At 62.2% G+C, this 15,565-nt stretch overlaps 2 protein-coding genes across 2 annotated transcripts; one reads left to right on the top strand and one right to left on the bottom strand.

Annotated features, from left to right (window-relative positions):
* Window positions 1-156: 156 nt before the first annotated feature.
* On the top strand, window positions 157-1,899 carry RHTO_07315 (protein of transmembrane adaptor Erv26 family; the record flags this gene model as incomplete). Its single annotated transcript, XM_016420973.1, has 5 exons — window positions 157-229; window positions 290-369; window positions 449-537; window positions 607-911; window positions 974-1,899. 5 exons carry the CDS (start codon window positions 157-159, stop codon window positions 1,897-1,899), a joined length of 1,473 nt encoding a protein of 490 aa, XP_016274700.1.
* A 505-nt stretch (window positions 1,900-2,404) lies between these two features.
* RHTO_07314 (pre-rrna processing protein) lies at window positions 2,405-15,146 on the bottom strand (the record flags this gene model as incomplete). The annotated part of the gene is made up of 34 exons (XM_016420972.1): window positions 2,405-2,793; window positions 2,854-3,303; window positions 3,368-3,391; window positions 3,461-3,536; window positions 3,593-3,817; window positions 3,897-4,311; window positions 4,372-4,438; window positions 4,498-4,611; window positions 4,672-4,801; window positions 4,861-4,950; window positions 5,009-5,053; window positions 5,109-5,626; window positions 5,690-5,805; window positions 5,879-6,054; window positions 6,114-7,124; window positions 7,185-7,225; window positions 7,286-7,441; window positions 7,498-7,706; window positions 7,766-7,911; window positions 7,973-8,107; window positions 8,172-8,320; window positions 8,382-8,522; window positions 8,584-8,699; window positions 8,759-9,344; window positions 9,400-9,964; window positions 10,138-11,393; window positions 11,452-11,551; window positions 11,608-11,755; window positions 11,816-12,121; window positions 12,189-13,607; window positions 13,670-14,280; window positions 14,335-14,375; window positions 14,440-14,683; window positions 15,069-15,146. The coding sequence occupies 34 exons, from the start codon at window positions 15,144-15,146 to the stop codon at window positions 2,405-2,407; spliced, it is 10,293 nt and encodes a 3,430-aa protein (XP_016274699.1).
* Window positions 15,147-15,565: the final 419 nt, after the last annotated feature.

Below are 15,565 nucleotides of genomic sequence, written 5' to 3'. Positions count from 1 at the left end.
TTCACAATAGACTGTCAGAATACACCTGTACCAGGTCATGCCACACAGTGAGCCGTTGCGAGCGAGCTGGAGTGGTCCCCACCTCGTCGCGCAACTCCTTCGCTCGCTCATTCACACTCACACGCTCATACAGTGCTCGAGAGAGTGTGCACGGCCATGGTGCTCGTCCTGCACCTCGTGTCGTACATCGCAGGACTCGCAGGGTTCTGCTTCGCCCTCCTCTCGCTCGGTGCGCAACCTCCCATCTCACCCGTCACTCTTCACCCCCGGCTCACGCTCCGCCCTGCAGCAAACGGACTGCTCTATGTCGCAGAGGTCATAGAAGAACACTCGGCATTCGCAAAGACCGTCGGACAGCGCATCATCTACGTCCGTCCCTCCCTTCCCTTGCCAGTTCCGCCTGCACTGGCTCTCGACTGACGCCGTTGTTCGTGACACGCGTCGACAGGCAGAGATCGTCTTGTTCGGACTGCTCTACGTGGTGGATGGACTGCCGCTCCACCTCGTCGCCGTCGGAGTCGTCGCACACCTCATCTAGCGAGTCCCCTCTCGCCTCCCTTCCCCTTAGACACGCGAGCTAACCGTTCCACCCACACGCGGGCGCAGCCTCCAAAATTTCTCGCGCCACTGGCCCGTCATCTCGGTCAAATCCCTCACCTTCGTCCTCTCCTGCCTGATCGTCCTCCTCTCGCACTACCTCTCCTTCCGACACTTTTCCTCCCGCTCACTCGCAGCCGCCTCACACCACTCTTATCCGCGGTATGACCCGCGCAAGGGCCGGTACGCGAGTCAGGGAGCCCAGACCGAGAGCTTCTTGGAGGTCGCGACCTACTTTGGGGTTTGTGTCTGGCTCGTGCCGTTCTACCTCTTCTTGTCGCTCTCGGCGAACGACAACGTCCTGCCGTCGTCCGGTACGCTCGACTGAGTTCCCATTCCCGCTTGTCGAGAAGCTGACCCTCGGTCGCGCGCGCAGGCGAAGGCTCCTCCTCCTCCTCCCGCCGCGCTTCGGCCGCCCCCTCTTCCCCCTCCCTCTCCGTCCCGTCCTCCCAGTCCCGAAGCCCCGACTCGCCAACCCTAGGCCGGCACGCCCGCCACCGTTCCTCAATGATGAAATCCGCCCTCTCCTCGTGCTTCTCCATCATCCCCTCCTCCTTACGCCCTTCGACTTTGGCGCATTCCCTGCCGCTCTCGAATGCAGGAGCGGGACCGAGGATGGATGTCCCGAGGAGTCCGAGTCCGACGTTTGGGTTTCAGCCTTACGCGAGTGCGAATGGCGGAGCGGGAGGGAGTGTCGAAGCGAGGGAGGCGTATGCGGCTGGCTCTTCGGGGGTGGCAGCGGCGAAGCAGGGGCGACCGCATCTCTCTCTTGTCGGTCGGCAGGGGTCGAATGACCGCTTCCTCCCTGGAGCGGGAGGAGCGGGGGTGAGCATGTCACCTACCTCTTCACACCACTCCGCCTTCCCTCCCTCCCCTTGCCCTCCCCACCCGCACCACCCAAACCCGAACCCACTCTCAACTTCCCTCCCACCAAGTCTCTCCCTCCACGCTCCCTCCCCCCGCCCAACCTCGGCCTTACCGCCCTCTCTCTCCCCCTCAAATCCCCGCTTCCCCCTCCCCCTCCCTTCTGCCTCTCCCCAAACCCCCTCCTTCCCACCTGCACCGCGCTCTCAACCCCCTTCGCCCGCTCAATCGCGCTTCACTCGTCCTCTGCCCGCACAGGGAGGACCGCCCGGGATGGTGAGGAGACATACCGCCCAACTCGTGCAGCAACATACTGCTTCACCGCCGCCTTCTTCTGCGACGGGACAAGGGCAGGGGCTGGGGAGGAGGTCGAGTGAGGCGCAGGGTTTGAGAGGGAGGTTTGTGGGTGCTGGCGGCGAGCAAGGCGGCGGAGGCTAGACTTGTAGGGGGAGAGAAGGGGCCGAGGAAAGTGCATTTTGCAGTATCGTTCGCATCGCTCTTGGTTTAGGTAGAGGGCACTCAGAGGAAAAGCTGCTCGCGAAGGTTCTCTCGCTCGTAAGGATATCGAAGGTGCGCGACGGTGACTGCTGTTTGAATCCCGGTACATACTGCCTCTTTGATATTGCGAGAGAGAAGAGGGAAAAGGGATAGATACGAAAGAGAAAAGGCACAGCTCGAAAGAGAGAGAATTAGTACCACCGAAAGAGAGGAGAGAGGAAGAGGGTAACTTCAGCTAAGGAGAGCGTGTGTTGCTGGGTTTGCGCGAGGGGGTGTTGCTGCTGAGGTAAGGGTGTGCGAGAACGAGAAGAGAGAGGAAAGGAAAGAAAGGCGAAGGGGAAACGATAGGTACAACAAGAGGGGGTTGGGTCAAAGTGTCCGAATACGGGTGCGAGGCGGCAAGTGCGCTACGACGGAGCTACTCTCGCGCGAGAGAGAGAGCAACTCAGTGCGTCCGACTGCCCCACCGCTTCTTCTTCTGCGCCTTCTCGACCTCCTCAGTCCGCTTCTTGAGCTTCGCCTCGCGCTCGCGCTCCTCGCGCTTCTGGCGGTACACCTGCACGTCCTCGCCCAGCTCGTAGCCGTACTTCTTCAGCACGCGCGAGAACACGGCCGGGTCGACGCCGCCCTGGTACGCGGCGATCGCGAGACTGTCCTCGGGTCGCAGCGGGGTGTACGTCTGGACGATCGGCGTAGGCGTGATGGTGGGGCTCGCGGCGTCAGCCTCGACGGTCGAGGTCGGCGTGAGATCGTCGACGGCGCCAAAGTTGCCTCCTGTGTGAACAGGGACGGCGGTCGGCGTAGGCTGCGCGAAGACATCCTCGAGGGCGAGCTCTGCGGCGAGAGGGCGTCAGTCGATCAGTGAGGGAACGAAGAGAACACCAGATAACGCACGGTCACGCTCGCGGAGACCAAGGCCACCAGCAACGCTGCCGACCGCTCCAGCCGCCTTCGAGACAAGACCTCCCGCCGCACTCGTTGCGGCACCTGCGGCAGCACCGGCGACGCTTGTGGCGGCACCGACAGCAGACGCGGCGGGAGTCGGGAGAACCGACGTAACGTCGCGAACGACCGATCCTGCGAGACTCGTAACGCCCGAGACGACGGATCCGACCTCGGGTGTGACGCTGCCGACGACGCTCGTGACGCCCGAGATCACGCTCGAGACGTCCGAACGAACGACAGAGACGATCGACGAGATGGGCGCTGTGATGTGGAGGAGAGTCGACAGCAAGCCTGGGATCGGGCCCTTCGGCGACAAGGCGCCGCCAATACACGTGAATAGGCTGCCGAGCTCGCCGAAGAAGCCGACCAGTGCACCGAGGAGGCCTCCCTGGACAGTAGCTGTGGGCGAGCAGATCGAGTCAGCGAGGTGCACGCCTATGGAAGGAAAGGAGCGAGAACATACAGCCACCAGCGGTGATGACGACAGCTGCGAGGCCGCAAGACAGCGGTCAGCTAACGAGATTCGGGGAAAGTCGAAGCAAAGCGAATGACGCACTGTAAGGAACCGCCTTCTGCGAGTACTTGAACGAGGGAGCCACGTAGCCACCGATGGAGACCTTCGACGTGATGTCCTGCGAGAGAAGAAGCGTGAGACCGATGCTCGCTTCGAGGGATGGGGACAACGCACGATGTCGACACCTTGAGCGCTGTTGACGAGGAGCGGGAGACTGCCGGCGGCGCCCTGCGGAAGCTTGGCGAGGACTTGCTCGGTGTACGGACCCGGGTTCTCGCCAGCGTTCGTCGTCGTCGGGTTCGCGAAGGTGTAGTCGAACGTTGCGTAAACGACACCGTTCTGCGACGCCGTTCCGCTGAGCGTGAGGATCGTGATGTACGTCTTCAAGTTGTCGTTGATCTGTGCCAATAGGCTAGCGTCAGTAACATGCGCGACCGGATGAAAGAAGCAGCGAAGCGAAAAAAGCAGTGCAGCGCACCCTGAAGTCGAACGTCGCCGTGTTGTTGCAGAACGCCGTAACAAAGTCGACGAAGATCTGAATGTCGTGGACGAGCGGGATACCTTGACCCGGGAACGACGTCTCGAGGTGAACGCCCGTGAAGGCCTCCACGAGACTGCCGTACGGCGTAGAAGTGCCGTCTCCCTGAATCGTAAGCGGAATCTGGCCCTTCGTCTCGAGGTACTGCGTGAGGAGATCTTCGGCCGTAGCGTCTCCCGGGTTCGCCGGCTGGTAGTGGAACTCGGTCGGCAGAGTGTTCGAGCCCTTGTACAGGTCGAGCGGGTTGATGTAGGCTCGTCCGACCTGCGTGCCTTTGTAGATGACCTCGAAGGACGCGTCGTTCGTGTGGAGGACGAGCGGCGCAGGGTTGTCGAGGATCGTAGAGAGCGTGATCCTGAAGGAGGCACATCGTCAGCTCTGCTTCGCCGACTGAGTCGAGCGAGCCGAGACGAACCTGAGGAATTCGCCGCCAGGCGAGGGGTTGAACGGATCGCCAGAACCTCCGCCAATGACGACAGGCGCTGCAATCGAGTATCGTCAGTGACAGCGCGACATGGGAGCAAGCTGGGGCGCAACGCACTCTCGGGAATGGTGGCCTTGCCGCCGAAGCCGTTGATGCCTGGGAAGGTCGTCTGGATGTTCGAGAAGGGGATGCCGCTGATCGGGATGTCCCCTGCCTTGGTGCGTGCGGTGACTGGGATGTAGAAAGACGTTAGCAGTCGAGCCCGGAAAAGCGAAGACGGAAAAGCCGCACCGTTGGCGCCGCCGTGCAGGGTGAAGCCGACATTGCTCTGCAGCGTGATCGCCGCGAAGAAGTTGTTGTACGTGCCCTGGTTGATGGCGACGAGCGGTCCTGGCTGCCTGATCGCGAGAACGAGGTCCGCCTGCGAATTGTGAGGGAGTCAGCCAGGTGCGACTCTGCAGCGGGCGAACCTGCACGCACCGGGTTGCCAGTCGAGGTCTGCGAGCTAACGACGTCCTGGACGGGAACCTCGAGCTGTCCAGCGTCGCTGCCACCGTAGTTGATGATGAACTGGCAGGGAGAGGAAGGTCAGCAGCGAGCGGGGAGCGAGCGGTATGCGAGAACTCACGTCACCACCGGCCTGAATGGCTTGAAGCGAGAACTTGTACGGGTTCTGTTAGACAAAGAGGGTTAGCGACGAATCGCAGGTGATGCGGAGAGGAACGCACCTTGTAGGTAACGTCCGTCTCGTTGCTCTGGACGAGGGCGGCATACGCCTCAGACGGTTGTGTGACTGTGACGATCAGGTCCTTGATCGAGATGGCCGAAATGATGTCGAACTGCTTGCCCGGAAGCGTGACGTTGAGCGTGAGCGTCTTGAAGGCTGCCGACAGCCAGGAGACCGGCGAGCCGGGTTGCGCGGGGGTGATGACAGAGTCTCCCGTGACGTCGAGCGGCACCTCCTTGCCCATCAAGAACTGACTGAAGACCTCGCCGAGAGCGGCGACGCCAGCCGGGTCGTTGCGGTAGATGATTGTACCCTCGAGCGGGAGCGGCGTCGTCGCCATAGGAGCGAGCGTGAGACCGCTGCCATGGACTGGACCAATCTCCGAGCCGTGGTACGACGAGATGAAGTTGACCGTGCCGAGCTCGAAGCCGAGGTTGGACATCGACGGAATGGTCGAGTCGACGGTGAGCTCGATACCGTTGCTTGCATCGCCGGGGAAGTCGGGGTTCGTAAGCTTGACTGCGAGATTTTGATGATCAGTAACGAAGCGAAGACCGGCAAGTGGAAGGCTGCGAGACGCACCACCCGGAAGCTTGTTAAGCGCCTGGAACGTGACGTTCTTGGTGAGGGTAACGTTCGAGAAGATCGTCTGCAGGGCGTAGACCTGCACCGTGTTCGACGTAATGACCCAGGTGAAGCTGCGGGAGTGACGTGCGGGTCAGCCTCGGCACGAGGGGGTTCTGCCGCTTTTCGAGGATCATGAAAGCTTACCTCGGGTTGTTGAGGAGATAGCTGGCGAAGCTGGTAAAGCCGCCCTGGTCGGTAATTGTGAGGGTACCGGTCGTCTTGTAGTCGGGAACGCCCGAGCCGCCAGCTGAACAGATGGGCGGAAGCTTGATGTTGGCGATCTTGTTGCCCTGGAAGAGGACGTCGACGCCGTCGGGGAACTGCGAACGAGTGCGTCAGCGAGGAAGCGAAAGGAGCTCGGCAGTGCTCAGCGACGCACCTCGATAAGCGCGTCGAAGGGACCAGCGTTGAGGAGGCTACCGGTGAGCGCGACCTTGAAGCCGTTGTCGGTGATGTCGGTGACATTTCCGCCGCTGAAGGTGAGCTCCGCCTGGTCGACGATGTGCGAGACGATCGTCCGTCCGAGAAGACCGGTCAAGTAGAGCACCGAGTCGTCGAGCACTGTCGGAACACCGTTCTGCGCAAAGTTGAGGGGCGTGACGAAATCGTCGAGCGCAACCGTGGACTGGATGCCGAGGTCGGTCTTGAGGTTCTTGACCGCCGCGAGAATGATGTTCTGCACTTCCTTGGTCGTGCCAGTCGGCGTGCAAGTCTCCTTACCAGTGTTGACCTTGCTCGTGACCGACGTCGCCGTCGACGCCTCGCTGAGGACGTACTGGAACTCAGGCAGGAGGATGCCGAGGTCGACGCCGTTGGCCTTGGCGACGGCGATGAGGAAGTTGATGAGGAACTTCGGGTCGTCCGTCAGCTGGAACGGAACCTTGCGCGACGTGATGTTCTTGTGGCCCGGCGCGCTGATCTCCGGGTTGAGCGGCTGCTGGTTGATCTGGCCGAGGTAGAAAGTGTCGTAGGTGGCGTTCGCAACGAGGGCCTGCAGGTTGATCGACGCGGTGAAGGGGTTCGACAGGTCGAACGAGGCCTCGGCGATACCGGTGTCGGCGATGTCGATCGGGAACGAGAGCGAAGCCTTCGTGACGAGGAGCTGGTGGATCGGCGGGATGCTCGTCTGGATCTTGATGCTGCCGAGGGCCTCCTGAAGCGAGCCGTACGGCGTCGTGTTCGGCGTACCGGCGATAGCGACGTTCGAGGTGATGCCCTGGATGTAGTTGGCCAGGAGCACCATGCCGGCAGCGGTCGAAGCGCCGCCAGTCGGGGCGTAGCGGACCTCGGTACCGAGAACGTTCGTGTCGGGGATGAGCAAGAGGTTCCCGATGACGACAGTACCAATGATCTGGTCCATGAAGTCGAGGCCGAAGTTGACATCGTTTGTCTGCGGAGCGTGATGATCAGTCGCGAAGTTCGGAGAGAACGCAGAGCGGTGGAGACGCACGATGACGGTGATCTGCGACGGGTTGAAGAGCGTCGCGTCGGCTGCGAAGTGGAGTTGGGAGTGAGCGACACTCGGATAGGAGACGGGAAAGCGGCACGCACCGAGGATCTGCAGGTAAGTCGGGTAGCCGTGGTGGACATCGAGGTTCGAAACGACGGTCGGGCGAGCGTTGAGCGACTGGATGCCGGCCAAGCTTGTGCCGACGCTGAACGGAATGCCCGAGATGGGAATGTTACCGGCGTTGGTCTGCGCGGTGACTGTTGGAGGGGGGACGTCAGCGCACGCCGGCACGGCGAGAAACAAGGGAGCTTACCATTCGCTCCACCATGCAGGTTGAAGCTGACGTCGGCCGTGTTCGTAACAGCGTTGAAGAAGTCGTTGAACGACCCCGTGTTGAGCGAGGTGAGAATCTGCTTCTTGAAGTCGAGCACGAGCGTTGCGTTGTTGCCGGTCGACGTCTCGGCGCTGACGGACTTGGCGACCGGAAGCGGGAGCAGCGCGGTGTCGACGCCGTTGTAGTTGCTGCACGAGGGGGGCGAGTGAGTACAGGGTCGCCTTGCCGGAGCGAGCAAGTCACGCACATGTAGAAGTCACCGCCAGCAGCAATCGCCGTGAGCGAGAAGCCGAACGGGTTCTGGTAGATCGCGACAGTACGGTTGTTCGAAGTCGGCACAGCGTATGCCTCGGACTGATCGGTGATCTGGATCGTCAAGTCCTGGAGCGTAACCTGAGGGAGCAGAAGGAGGTGAGCGTGCAAAGCTTCGTCGGCAGGATTAGACGAATCGCACCGAGTGGATAATGTCGTAGTGCCCGCCAGGAAGCGTAACGTGGATCGTGAGCTTCTTGAACGCGGCCGAAAGCCAGTCGACGGGCGAGTCGGGCTGCGCAGGCGAGACGACTTCCTGACCGGTAACGTCGAGAGTCTGCGCGCAAAATCGCAGCGTCAGCTTCCGCTCGCTGGGTTAGGAAAGGACATCCGAAGCCCACCTGGTTGACGCCCTGCAAGAACTGCGAGAAGAGCACGCCGAGCGTGTTGAGACCCTTTGATGAGGTCTGGCGGAGAACCTCGCCGGTGAGAACAGCGTCGGTCGTAGCGAGCGGCGCAAGAGTGAGGTCATTCGCCGAAATTGGGCCGACTGAGGAAAGAGGCGACGATGAGCTGCTGCAGCGAAAAGAGGGAGGAGGAAAGCAACGCACCTTCGACGCCCTGGAAATTGGCGATGAACGTCGCCGTTCCAAGCTGAACGCCGAGATTCGAGAGCGAAGGAATGGCCGTCTCGGTCTTGAGCGCAATGCCGTGAGGCGAGTCGGACGGGAAGTCGGGACGCGTGATCGTGACTGTGTGGGCGAGGAGGGTCAGCTGCGCTGTCGTCAGCTGTTCAGACGACTCGATGCTCACCTCCCGGAAGACCGTCGAACGCCTTGAACGAGACGTCCTTCGTGAGCGAGACGTTGTCGAAGATGGTCTGCAGGGCATAGACGCGAAGCTTGTTTGTCGTGATCGTCCAGGTGAAGCTACCGCGAAAGCGTCAGTACAAGCCTCGAAGGCGAGAGGCAGAGAGGCTGTGACGCACTCAGGGTTAAGCAGGAGGTCCGTAGCGAAGCCGGTGAAGCGACCCTTGTCGGTGATCGTAAGCGTCGCCGTCGTCTGCAGGTTTGGAACACCGCTGCCGCCCGACGAACAGATGGGCGGCAAGGCGAGGTCGGCGATGTGGTTGCCTTTGTAGATGACCTGGACGCCTTGCGGGAACTCGATAAGGGCGTCGAAAGGACCAGCATTGAGGAGGCTACCGGTGAGCGCGACCTTGAAGCCCGAGTTGGTGAGGTCCGTGACCTGGCCAGTCGTGAAGGTGAGAGCCGTGCCGTCGACGATGTGCGAGACGATCGTCTTTCCGAGAATGCCGGTGAGGTAGAGAACCGAGTCATCGAGGACGGTCGGAACGTTGAACTGGTTGAAGTCGAGCGGCGTCTGGAAGTCGTCGAGCTTGACCGTCGACTGGATCGTCAGGTTCGTCTTGAGGTTCTTGACGGCGGCGAGAATGAGGCCCTGGACGAGCTTGGTGGTCCCGGTCGGAGCGCAGGTCTCGGGCTGCGTGTTGACGGTGGTTGTGACCGAGGAAGCGGTCGAGTCGAGGCCGAGGACGTAGTTGAACTCCGGAACTGCAGGCCGCAAGGTCAGCTTCGCAGAGGCGATTTGTGATGGAGAAAGACCTACCCAGGATACCGAGATCGACGCCGTTTGCCGCCGCGACAGCCTCGAGGAAACGGATGAGAGCTTTCGGGTCGGTGTTCAGGGTGAACGGAAGGTCCTGAGACGTGGCAGTCGAGTGGCCGGCCGTGCTGAAGACCGGGTTCGGCTTCGTGTTGACCTGTCCAAGGTAGTTGTCGCCGTAGGTTGCGTTCGCGAGGACCTGCAAGAGGTTGACCTGCGCGGTGAACGGGTTCTGCAGCGTCACCTTGGTGCTGGCCTTGTTGGTCGTGGCGATGTCGATCGGGAATGTGAGGGCAGCCTGCGTGATGAGGTTCTGCGTGTACGCCGGAATGATCGTGCCGAGCTGGATCGTCTTGAGAGCGGGCTTGAGCGAGTCGATCGGCGTCGTGCTGTCCGTGCCCTGAATGATGGTCGAACTGTTGACATCCTGGATGTAGTTCTCGAGGAGGAGCTGACCGGCAGCTTGGGCGTCGCCGCCGTGCGGCTCGTAGTGGACTGCGGTCGGGACGACGTTGACGCCCGGCGCGAGGACGAGGTTGTTGATGTTGGCCGTGCCGATTTGCTGGTTCTGGAAGTTGAGGCCGAATGCAACGTCGCCCGTACCGATCGTGATGTTCGAAGGGTTGTAAAGGTGGGCATTTACTGCGGATCGAAGTGAAGCGGGTCAGCCAGGCTCGCGAGATGAGCGGAGGAAGCGGACTCGCCGTTGATCTGCAGGTAGTTCGAGTAGCCGTGATAGACGTCCAGGTCCGAGACCGTCGCAGGCTGGGCGTTCAAGCCTTGCAGGCCCAAAAGCGAGGTGGAGACGGAGAAGGCGATGCCGTCGAGGTTGAGCGGGCCGACGGCGGTTCCGGCAACCGTGTCTGCGGCGCCGTGCAGCTGGAACGTCTTCGAGACGTCGTCCGTGACTTGCGTGAGGAAGCTAGCGAAGAGGTTGTTATCAACCGAAGCGAAGGGGACGTTCGCAAAGGCGAGAACAATCGTGCGCGCAACGACATCGGTCTTGGCCGGGTTCGACGGAATGTCCAGAAGGGCAAAGTCGCCGTTCGCGCGCTTAGCACGCTTGCCCGAGCCAGTGTCGGCCGAGTAGATCTTCGACGCCAACGAGGTGATGTCGACCGGGAACGCGAAGGGCAGGCCGAACGAGGCGATGGTGTCAGTCGTGGTGAAACCCGGGTTCCACGGGTCCGACTGGCTGAATTGGAGGGTGAGCGAGTTAATGTTGATGCCGCTGATGACCTGCAAGTTCTGCGCGGCGGGAAGGATGACCGGGATCGCAAGGTTCTTGATGCCCGTCTCGAGCCAGCTTGCCGTGTTGCCAGCGCTGTCGCCGTGGACGACGAGTTCGGAGGGAACGCCGTGGACGAAGCCGTTGAAGATGGTCGAAACGTCGGCGAGCGCCTTCGGGTCGGACTGTGGAATGAGGCGGCCGACGAGCGGGAGCTGGATCGTCGACTTCGGGGTGAGGGCGAAAGAGCCGTTTGACGCGGCAGGACCGATGTTCGTGGCGCCGAAGAAGTTCTGGAAGCCGATGCCGGCGAGCGCGACACCGACCGACGACGGGTTGGTCAACTGCGTCTGCAGCGTGAGGTGGATACCGCCTGCGGGGTCGTTGTACGGGAGGTCGAACGACTCGATCGTGACGAGGTTCTTGAAGCCGTTCATTCCGGTGAGCACGACGTCCTTCATGATCGAGATCCCGCCGACGGTGATGCCGAGCGCAGAGACCTCGAGGTTCTGGCCGTAGATCTGCCAGGTGAAGGACGGCTCGGTGAGGAGGTAGCCCGTAAAGTCGGTGAGGTGTCCGACATCGGCAACGTTGAAGGCAGCCTCGAGGTTGAGGTCGGCGCCAACGTCGGCGACGAGCGAGACGTTCGGCATCGCGATCTGACCGAGCGGCTGGCCGTTCCAGGCGACAGTGAGGCCTTCCGCGAAGGCAATGACGGCGTCGAAGGGACCCGAGTTGCGGATGTTGCCGACAAGGCCGGCTTGGAAGGCTGCGGGGGCGAGCACAGGTCAGCGGGCAAACTCGCACAGGCGAGGAGGAGGGCGTACAAGGCGTCGTCGGGTTCGTGATCATGACGGTGTCGACACCGAGGCTCGCCTCGTCGACAATCTTCTGAACAATGGGTCGAGCGAGGACGGGAAGGAGGAGCTGTAGGGATACCATCGTCAGCAGGTGTCACCGTTGAACGCATCGAGGGGACATACGGTCAAGGACGAGTCGGTGTAGGCGGCCACACCCGGCTGCGAGTACTTGAGCGAGGTCGTGTACTCGCCGATGTTGAGCGTGGTGAGGAGGTCGACGTTGACTTTGAGGCCAGAGAACGCCTTGAGAACGTAGCTCGGGAGGTCGAAGCTGTAACGGGCGGAAAGTCAGTCGCGAATCTTTCGACAGCGGAGGAGACTGCGAACGAACCCGGTGTAGAGGTTGCGCTTCTCGAGGCTGCGTTTGCTCTCCTGCGAGAAGACGAGAGCGTCGCCCGTCTCGTTGCCGATCTGGGCGAGACCCTCAGGCGAGCCGTCGAGGCCGTCGAGATAGCCGTAGGCGTCGTACTCCTGACTGCGCTTGACGCGGCGTGACGAAGTCGGGCTTGGCGTCGTCGGGACGTACTGGTACCCGCCGAGCTTGACGATGCCGTCGATCTGGTCCGTCGCCATCCCTTGTTCGACCGCGAGAGCGCGGAGGAGCGAGAAGATGTCGGGAGGGTACAAGTTCAGGTTGCTGTGACAAGCATGAGCATCAGTCAGTTGCTTGCGAAGGTTGCAGAAGGAGGGTGCGTGAGACGCACAAAGGTAGCGTGGGCGAGTCCGTGTTCGAGTGTCCCGCCGACGCAAAGTTCGTGTCGGTAACGATCGAACCGACAAAGAGGCCGAACGAGGTGATGTTGCTCTGGATGTTCTTGATGTTGAGCGGTGCCGTGAACGGGTTGGCGAGGCTGACCGTCGAGTCGGCAAAGTCGTTCGTGACGCCCGTCGTCGGGAGGACCGTCAAGTTGGCGTAGTTGAGCAGCTTGGTCTTGAGGCCGGGCAAGGTCGCGTTAAGGTGGAGAGCCATGAAGGCCTGCGTGAGCGACTCGGTCGCGGTCGAGCCGTTGAAGCCCGAGATCTGAAGCTGGGTGTCGTTGCCGGTGACGAAGGCGGTGAGCGTGTCGAGCGAGCCCTGGTTGTTGTTCGCCTGGAAGTAGCCGACGGAGGGGCGAGTCTGGAAGCCCGTCGTGAGGTGCAAGTCGGGCAGGACGGTCGTACCGAGGAAGCTGTCGCCATTGAAGAGCTGGAACGTGACGTTTCCAACTTGAAGGTCGAGGTTCGACGGGTTGGTAAGACCGACGGAGATGTTGAGCAGGATCGCATCCGGCGTGCCGCCGAGAACGTCGACGCTCTCGATGATCGTCGGGTACGTCTTGAGGCTCTCAAGACCGATGAGGCCTGCGGGGACAGTGAAGCCGATGTCGGTAAGGGCGACCTGTCCGAGCGGCGTGTCGGTGACGGCGCTCGTGTTGCCGACGAGGAGGAAGCGCGAGCCGTTCGTCGTCGTCAAGTCGTACGTGAACTGGTCGAAGGCGAGGTGGTCGGTGTAGGCGGGGCCAATCGTGAGCGGCGCCTTTGGCAGGTCAAGCGTGATGTCTCCCAGGGTGTAGCCGGCGTTGCGACTCGTGATGGTTGTGTTGGACGAGCCGTACGGCGTCGAGAGACTCGCGACGATCGTGCGGTTGTCGACGATGCCAAAGTCGTTCTGGAGGCGGACGATGTTGAGCGAGAAGCCAAAGGGCAGGCCAAACGTCGCAGAGACGGCCGACGAGTTCGCCTGCGGAGCGTACGGCTGCGACGGGTCAAACTGGAGGGAGAGCTCCTGGATCGTGATGCCGGTGATGGGCGCGATGCGACCAGTCGGCGACTTGAGCGGGACGTTGAGCGTCAGCGCCGAGATACCGGCCGTCAACCAAGCGATGTTCTCGCCTCCGGGCAGGTCGATCGACAAGCCGCGAGCCTGGACGGGGATCGTGTCGCCATTGAGGTACGCCGAGAAGAGGGTGCCGAGCTTCTGCAGGGCGGCGTTGTCGTTCTCGTACGGGAGGAGGCGGCCGACGAGGTGGACGTAGTTGACGCCCGCCGTCAAGTTGACCGGTCCCGACGTGTGCGCCGGCCCGAGAAGCAGGTCACCGTAGAAGAGGCTGACACTCAGGACACCGATCTCGATACCGAAGGAACTGCAGAAACGCGAGGTGAGCGGAATGATCGCGAGAGGGAGAGAAGGAGGAAGCGGGCGCACCTCGGGTTGGTCAACGAGGTCACAACGCTGAGCGAAATACCGCCTGCAGGGTCGTCACCCGGGAGTTGGAAGTCCTTGATCTCGATGTTGGTGAAGTTGGCCATGGCGGGAAGCGTCAAGTCCTTGGTAAAGTCGAGGTGGTTGGCCGGGATGAAACCGAACGCCTTGGCTTGGACCTCGGTCGACTTGAGGCGCCAGGTGAACTGGTCCTGCGTGATGAGGTACTGCGCGAACTCGGTGAAGCCGGGCTCATCGTCGATGAAGAACTTGGTCTGCTGCTTGATGCGACCGTGTCCGGCAGCGACGCCGATGTAGTCCAGGTTGAAGTGTCCGATCTGGATCTCGCGCGACGTGTTCTTCGGGCTGACCCAGTATGCGCGGACGGGGCGGTGGAAGTAGAGGTGGGCGGGGAAGATGCCGACCTTCTTGACCTGACCTTGGAGAGTGAGGGTGAAGGTGCTGTTCGTCGGGGAGGTGATGTTGGAGGCGTCGATGTGGAGGACCGAGGTCGAGAGGGTGTGAAGGGCGACGGCGCGGAGGATGGGGAAGACGAGGAGGAGGATACCGATGGCGAGTGCGCCGAAAGTGAGGATCGGGCAGAGGATGAGAAACTGTCGGCAGTCGTGTCAGCCTGGATTCAAGACAGCTCGTCGTCGACTACGCACCTTCTTCGACTTGTAGATGGGCTTCTTGGCGTAGGGAGTACCTGGAAGCGCGCGGAGAAGTCAGCGGGAGAGTGAGATTTCGCAAGCCAGCAAAGGCGAACGCACCCAACGCCGCGAGGAGACCGATGGGCATTCCGCCCTTGTATGAGTCGTCGAGTCCATCGTCGTACGCTCCTGCGCCTACCGCTCCCGCTCGTCCAGTCCCGTTTCCTGCGGTGCCGTTCGTCGACTGGGAGGAGTGGCGGGCGACGGGTGCGCCGGCTCCAATGAGGCCGGTCTGCGATTCTGCCGAGTGTCCGCCGGCAGATGAGCCGACAGACCCTGGTCGACGGGCGCGGAGGTACTGGTCCTGCAGCGGGAACGAGGAGGACGGGGTCAGCACAACTCGCTCGAAAGGTCGCGTTCGCCTGCTGCGCTCGTCGCACAATCTGAGCCACACTGTTCGACCTCCACGACCAGCTGCACGCTGCGAGTCGAGCGAGGGCGACGGCGGTCCTCCTCGCGCTGACCCTTGTCGCCGTCGCGCCGTCTCCACCGCGCAGCACCGCATCGCCTGGCTCGTGGCGCCTGTGCTAGCCTTGATGCATCCCAGGCAGTCGTTCTGCGTCCTGCACGGCGGCGCAGAGGGCGCGACACCACGGCAGACGACCCCACTCCGGCGAACTCGACCCTCCGTCCTCCCGCTCGCCGTACGGCCGCTCGCACCCGTCCGGCTGGCTCGGAAGGAGACTCACGTCGCCCATGGATGCTGGCTCGTCATGGTTGCGGAACGGCTCGTGCGTCGCTGCCGTCTGAGGCTTTGCCGGCCACATCCTGGCGACCCTTGGGGTAAAGGGGGAAAGGGGAGGCGGGGGGGCGGCTGTTTTGAGGTCTGCGGGCAGAGGTTAGTACAGCGGGGAGGCGCTACGGCGCGCTGGCTGGGCGGAAGGCGCTGCTGGCGAGGCGGCAGCTGGCGAGGAGTCGAGGGCGCAGTGAGAGGAAAGGCGGGGTCGAACTCTGTGGGCTCCTTCTTGCGGTCGAGGAGATTTCGCGGTGACCCCGGCGACGACGATCGAGCTGGCGAGCTTGCCGGTAGCGGGGGGCGGGTCCAAGTCGGCGGGCGGGAAGGGCTCAGCGACCAGGAGTAAGGTCGAGGAGAGGAGTGTCGAGCCTGCAGCAGCTGAGAGTGGCGGCCTTCGACTTTAGCGGCGCCAGAGGGCCCCGCCGTCTGCTCAAAAGGGTGCCCCGTCTC

Source organism: Rhodotorula toruloides (assembly GCF_000320785.1).
Source record: "Rhodotorula toruloides NP11 unplaced genomic scaffold Scaffold6, whole genome shotgun sequence".
NCBI lineage: Eukaryota > Fungi > Basidiomycota > Microbotryomycetes > Sporidiobolales > Sporidiobolaceae > Rhodotorula > Rhodotorula toruloides.
Note: the sequence above shows the minus strand (reverse complement) of the source record. Positions and strands in the feature narration are given on the sequence as shown.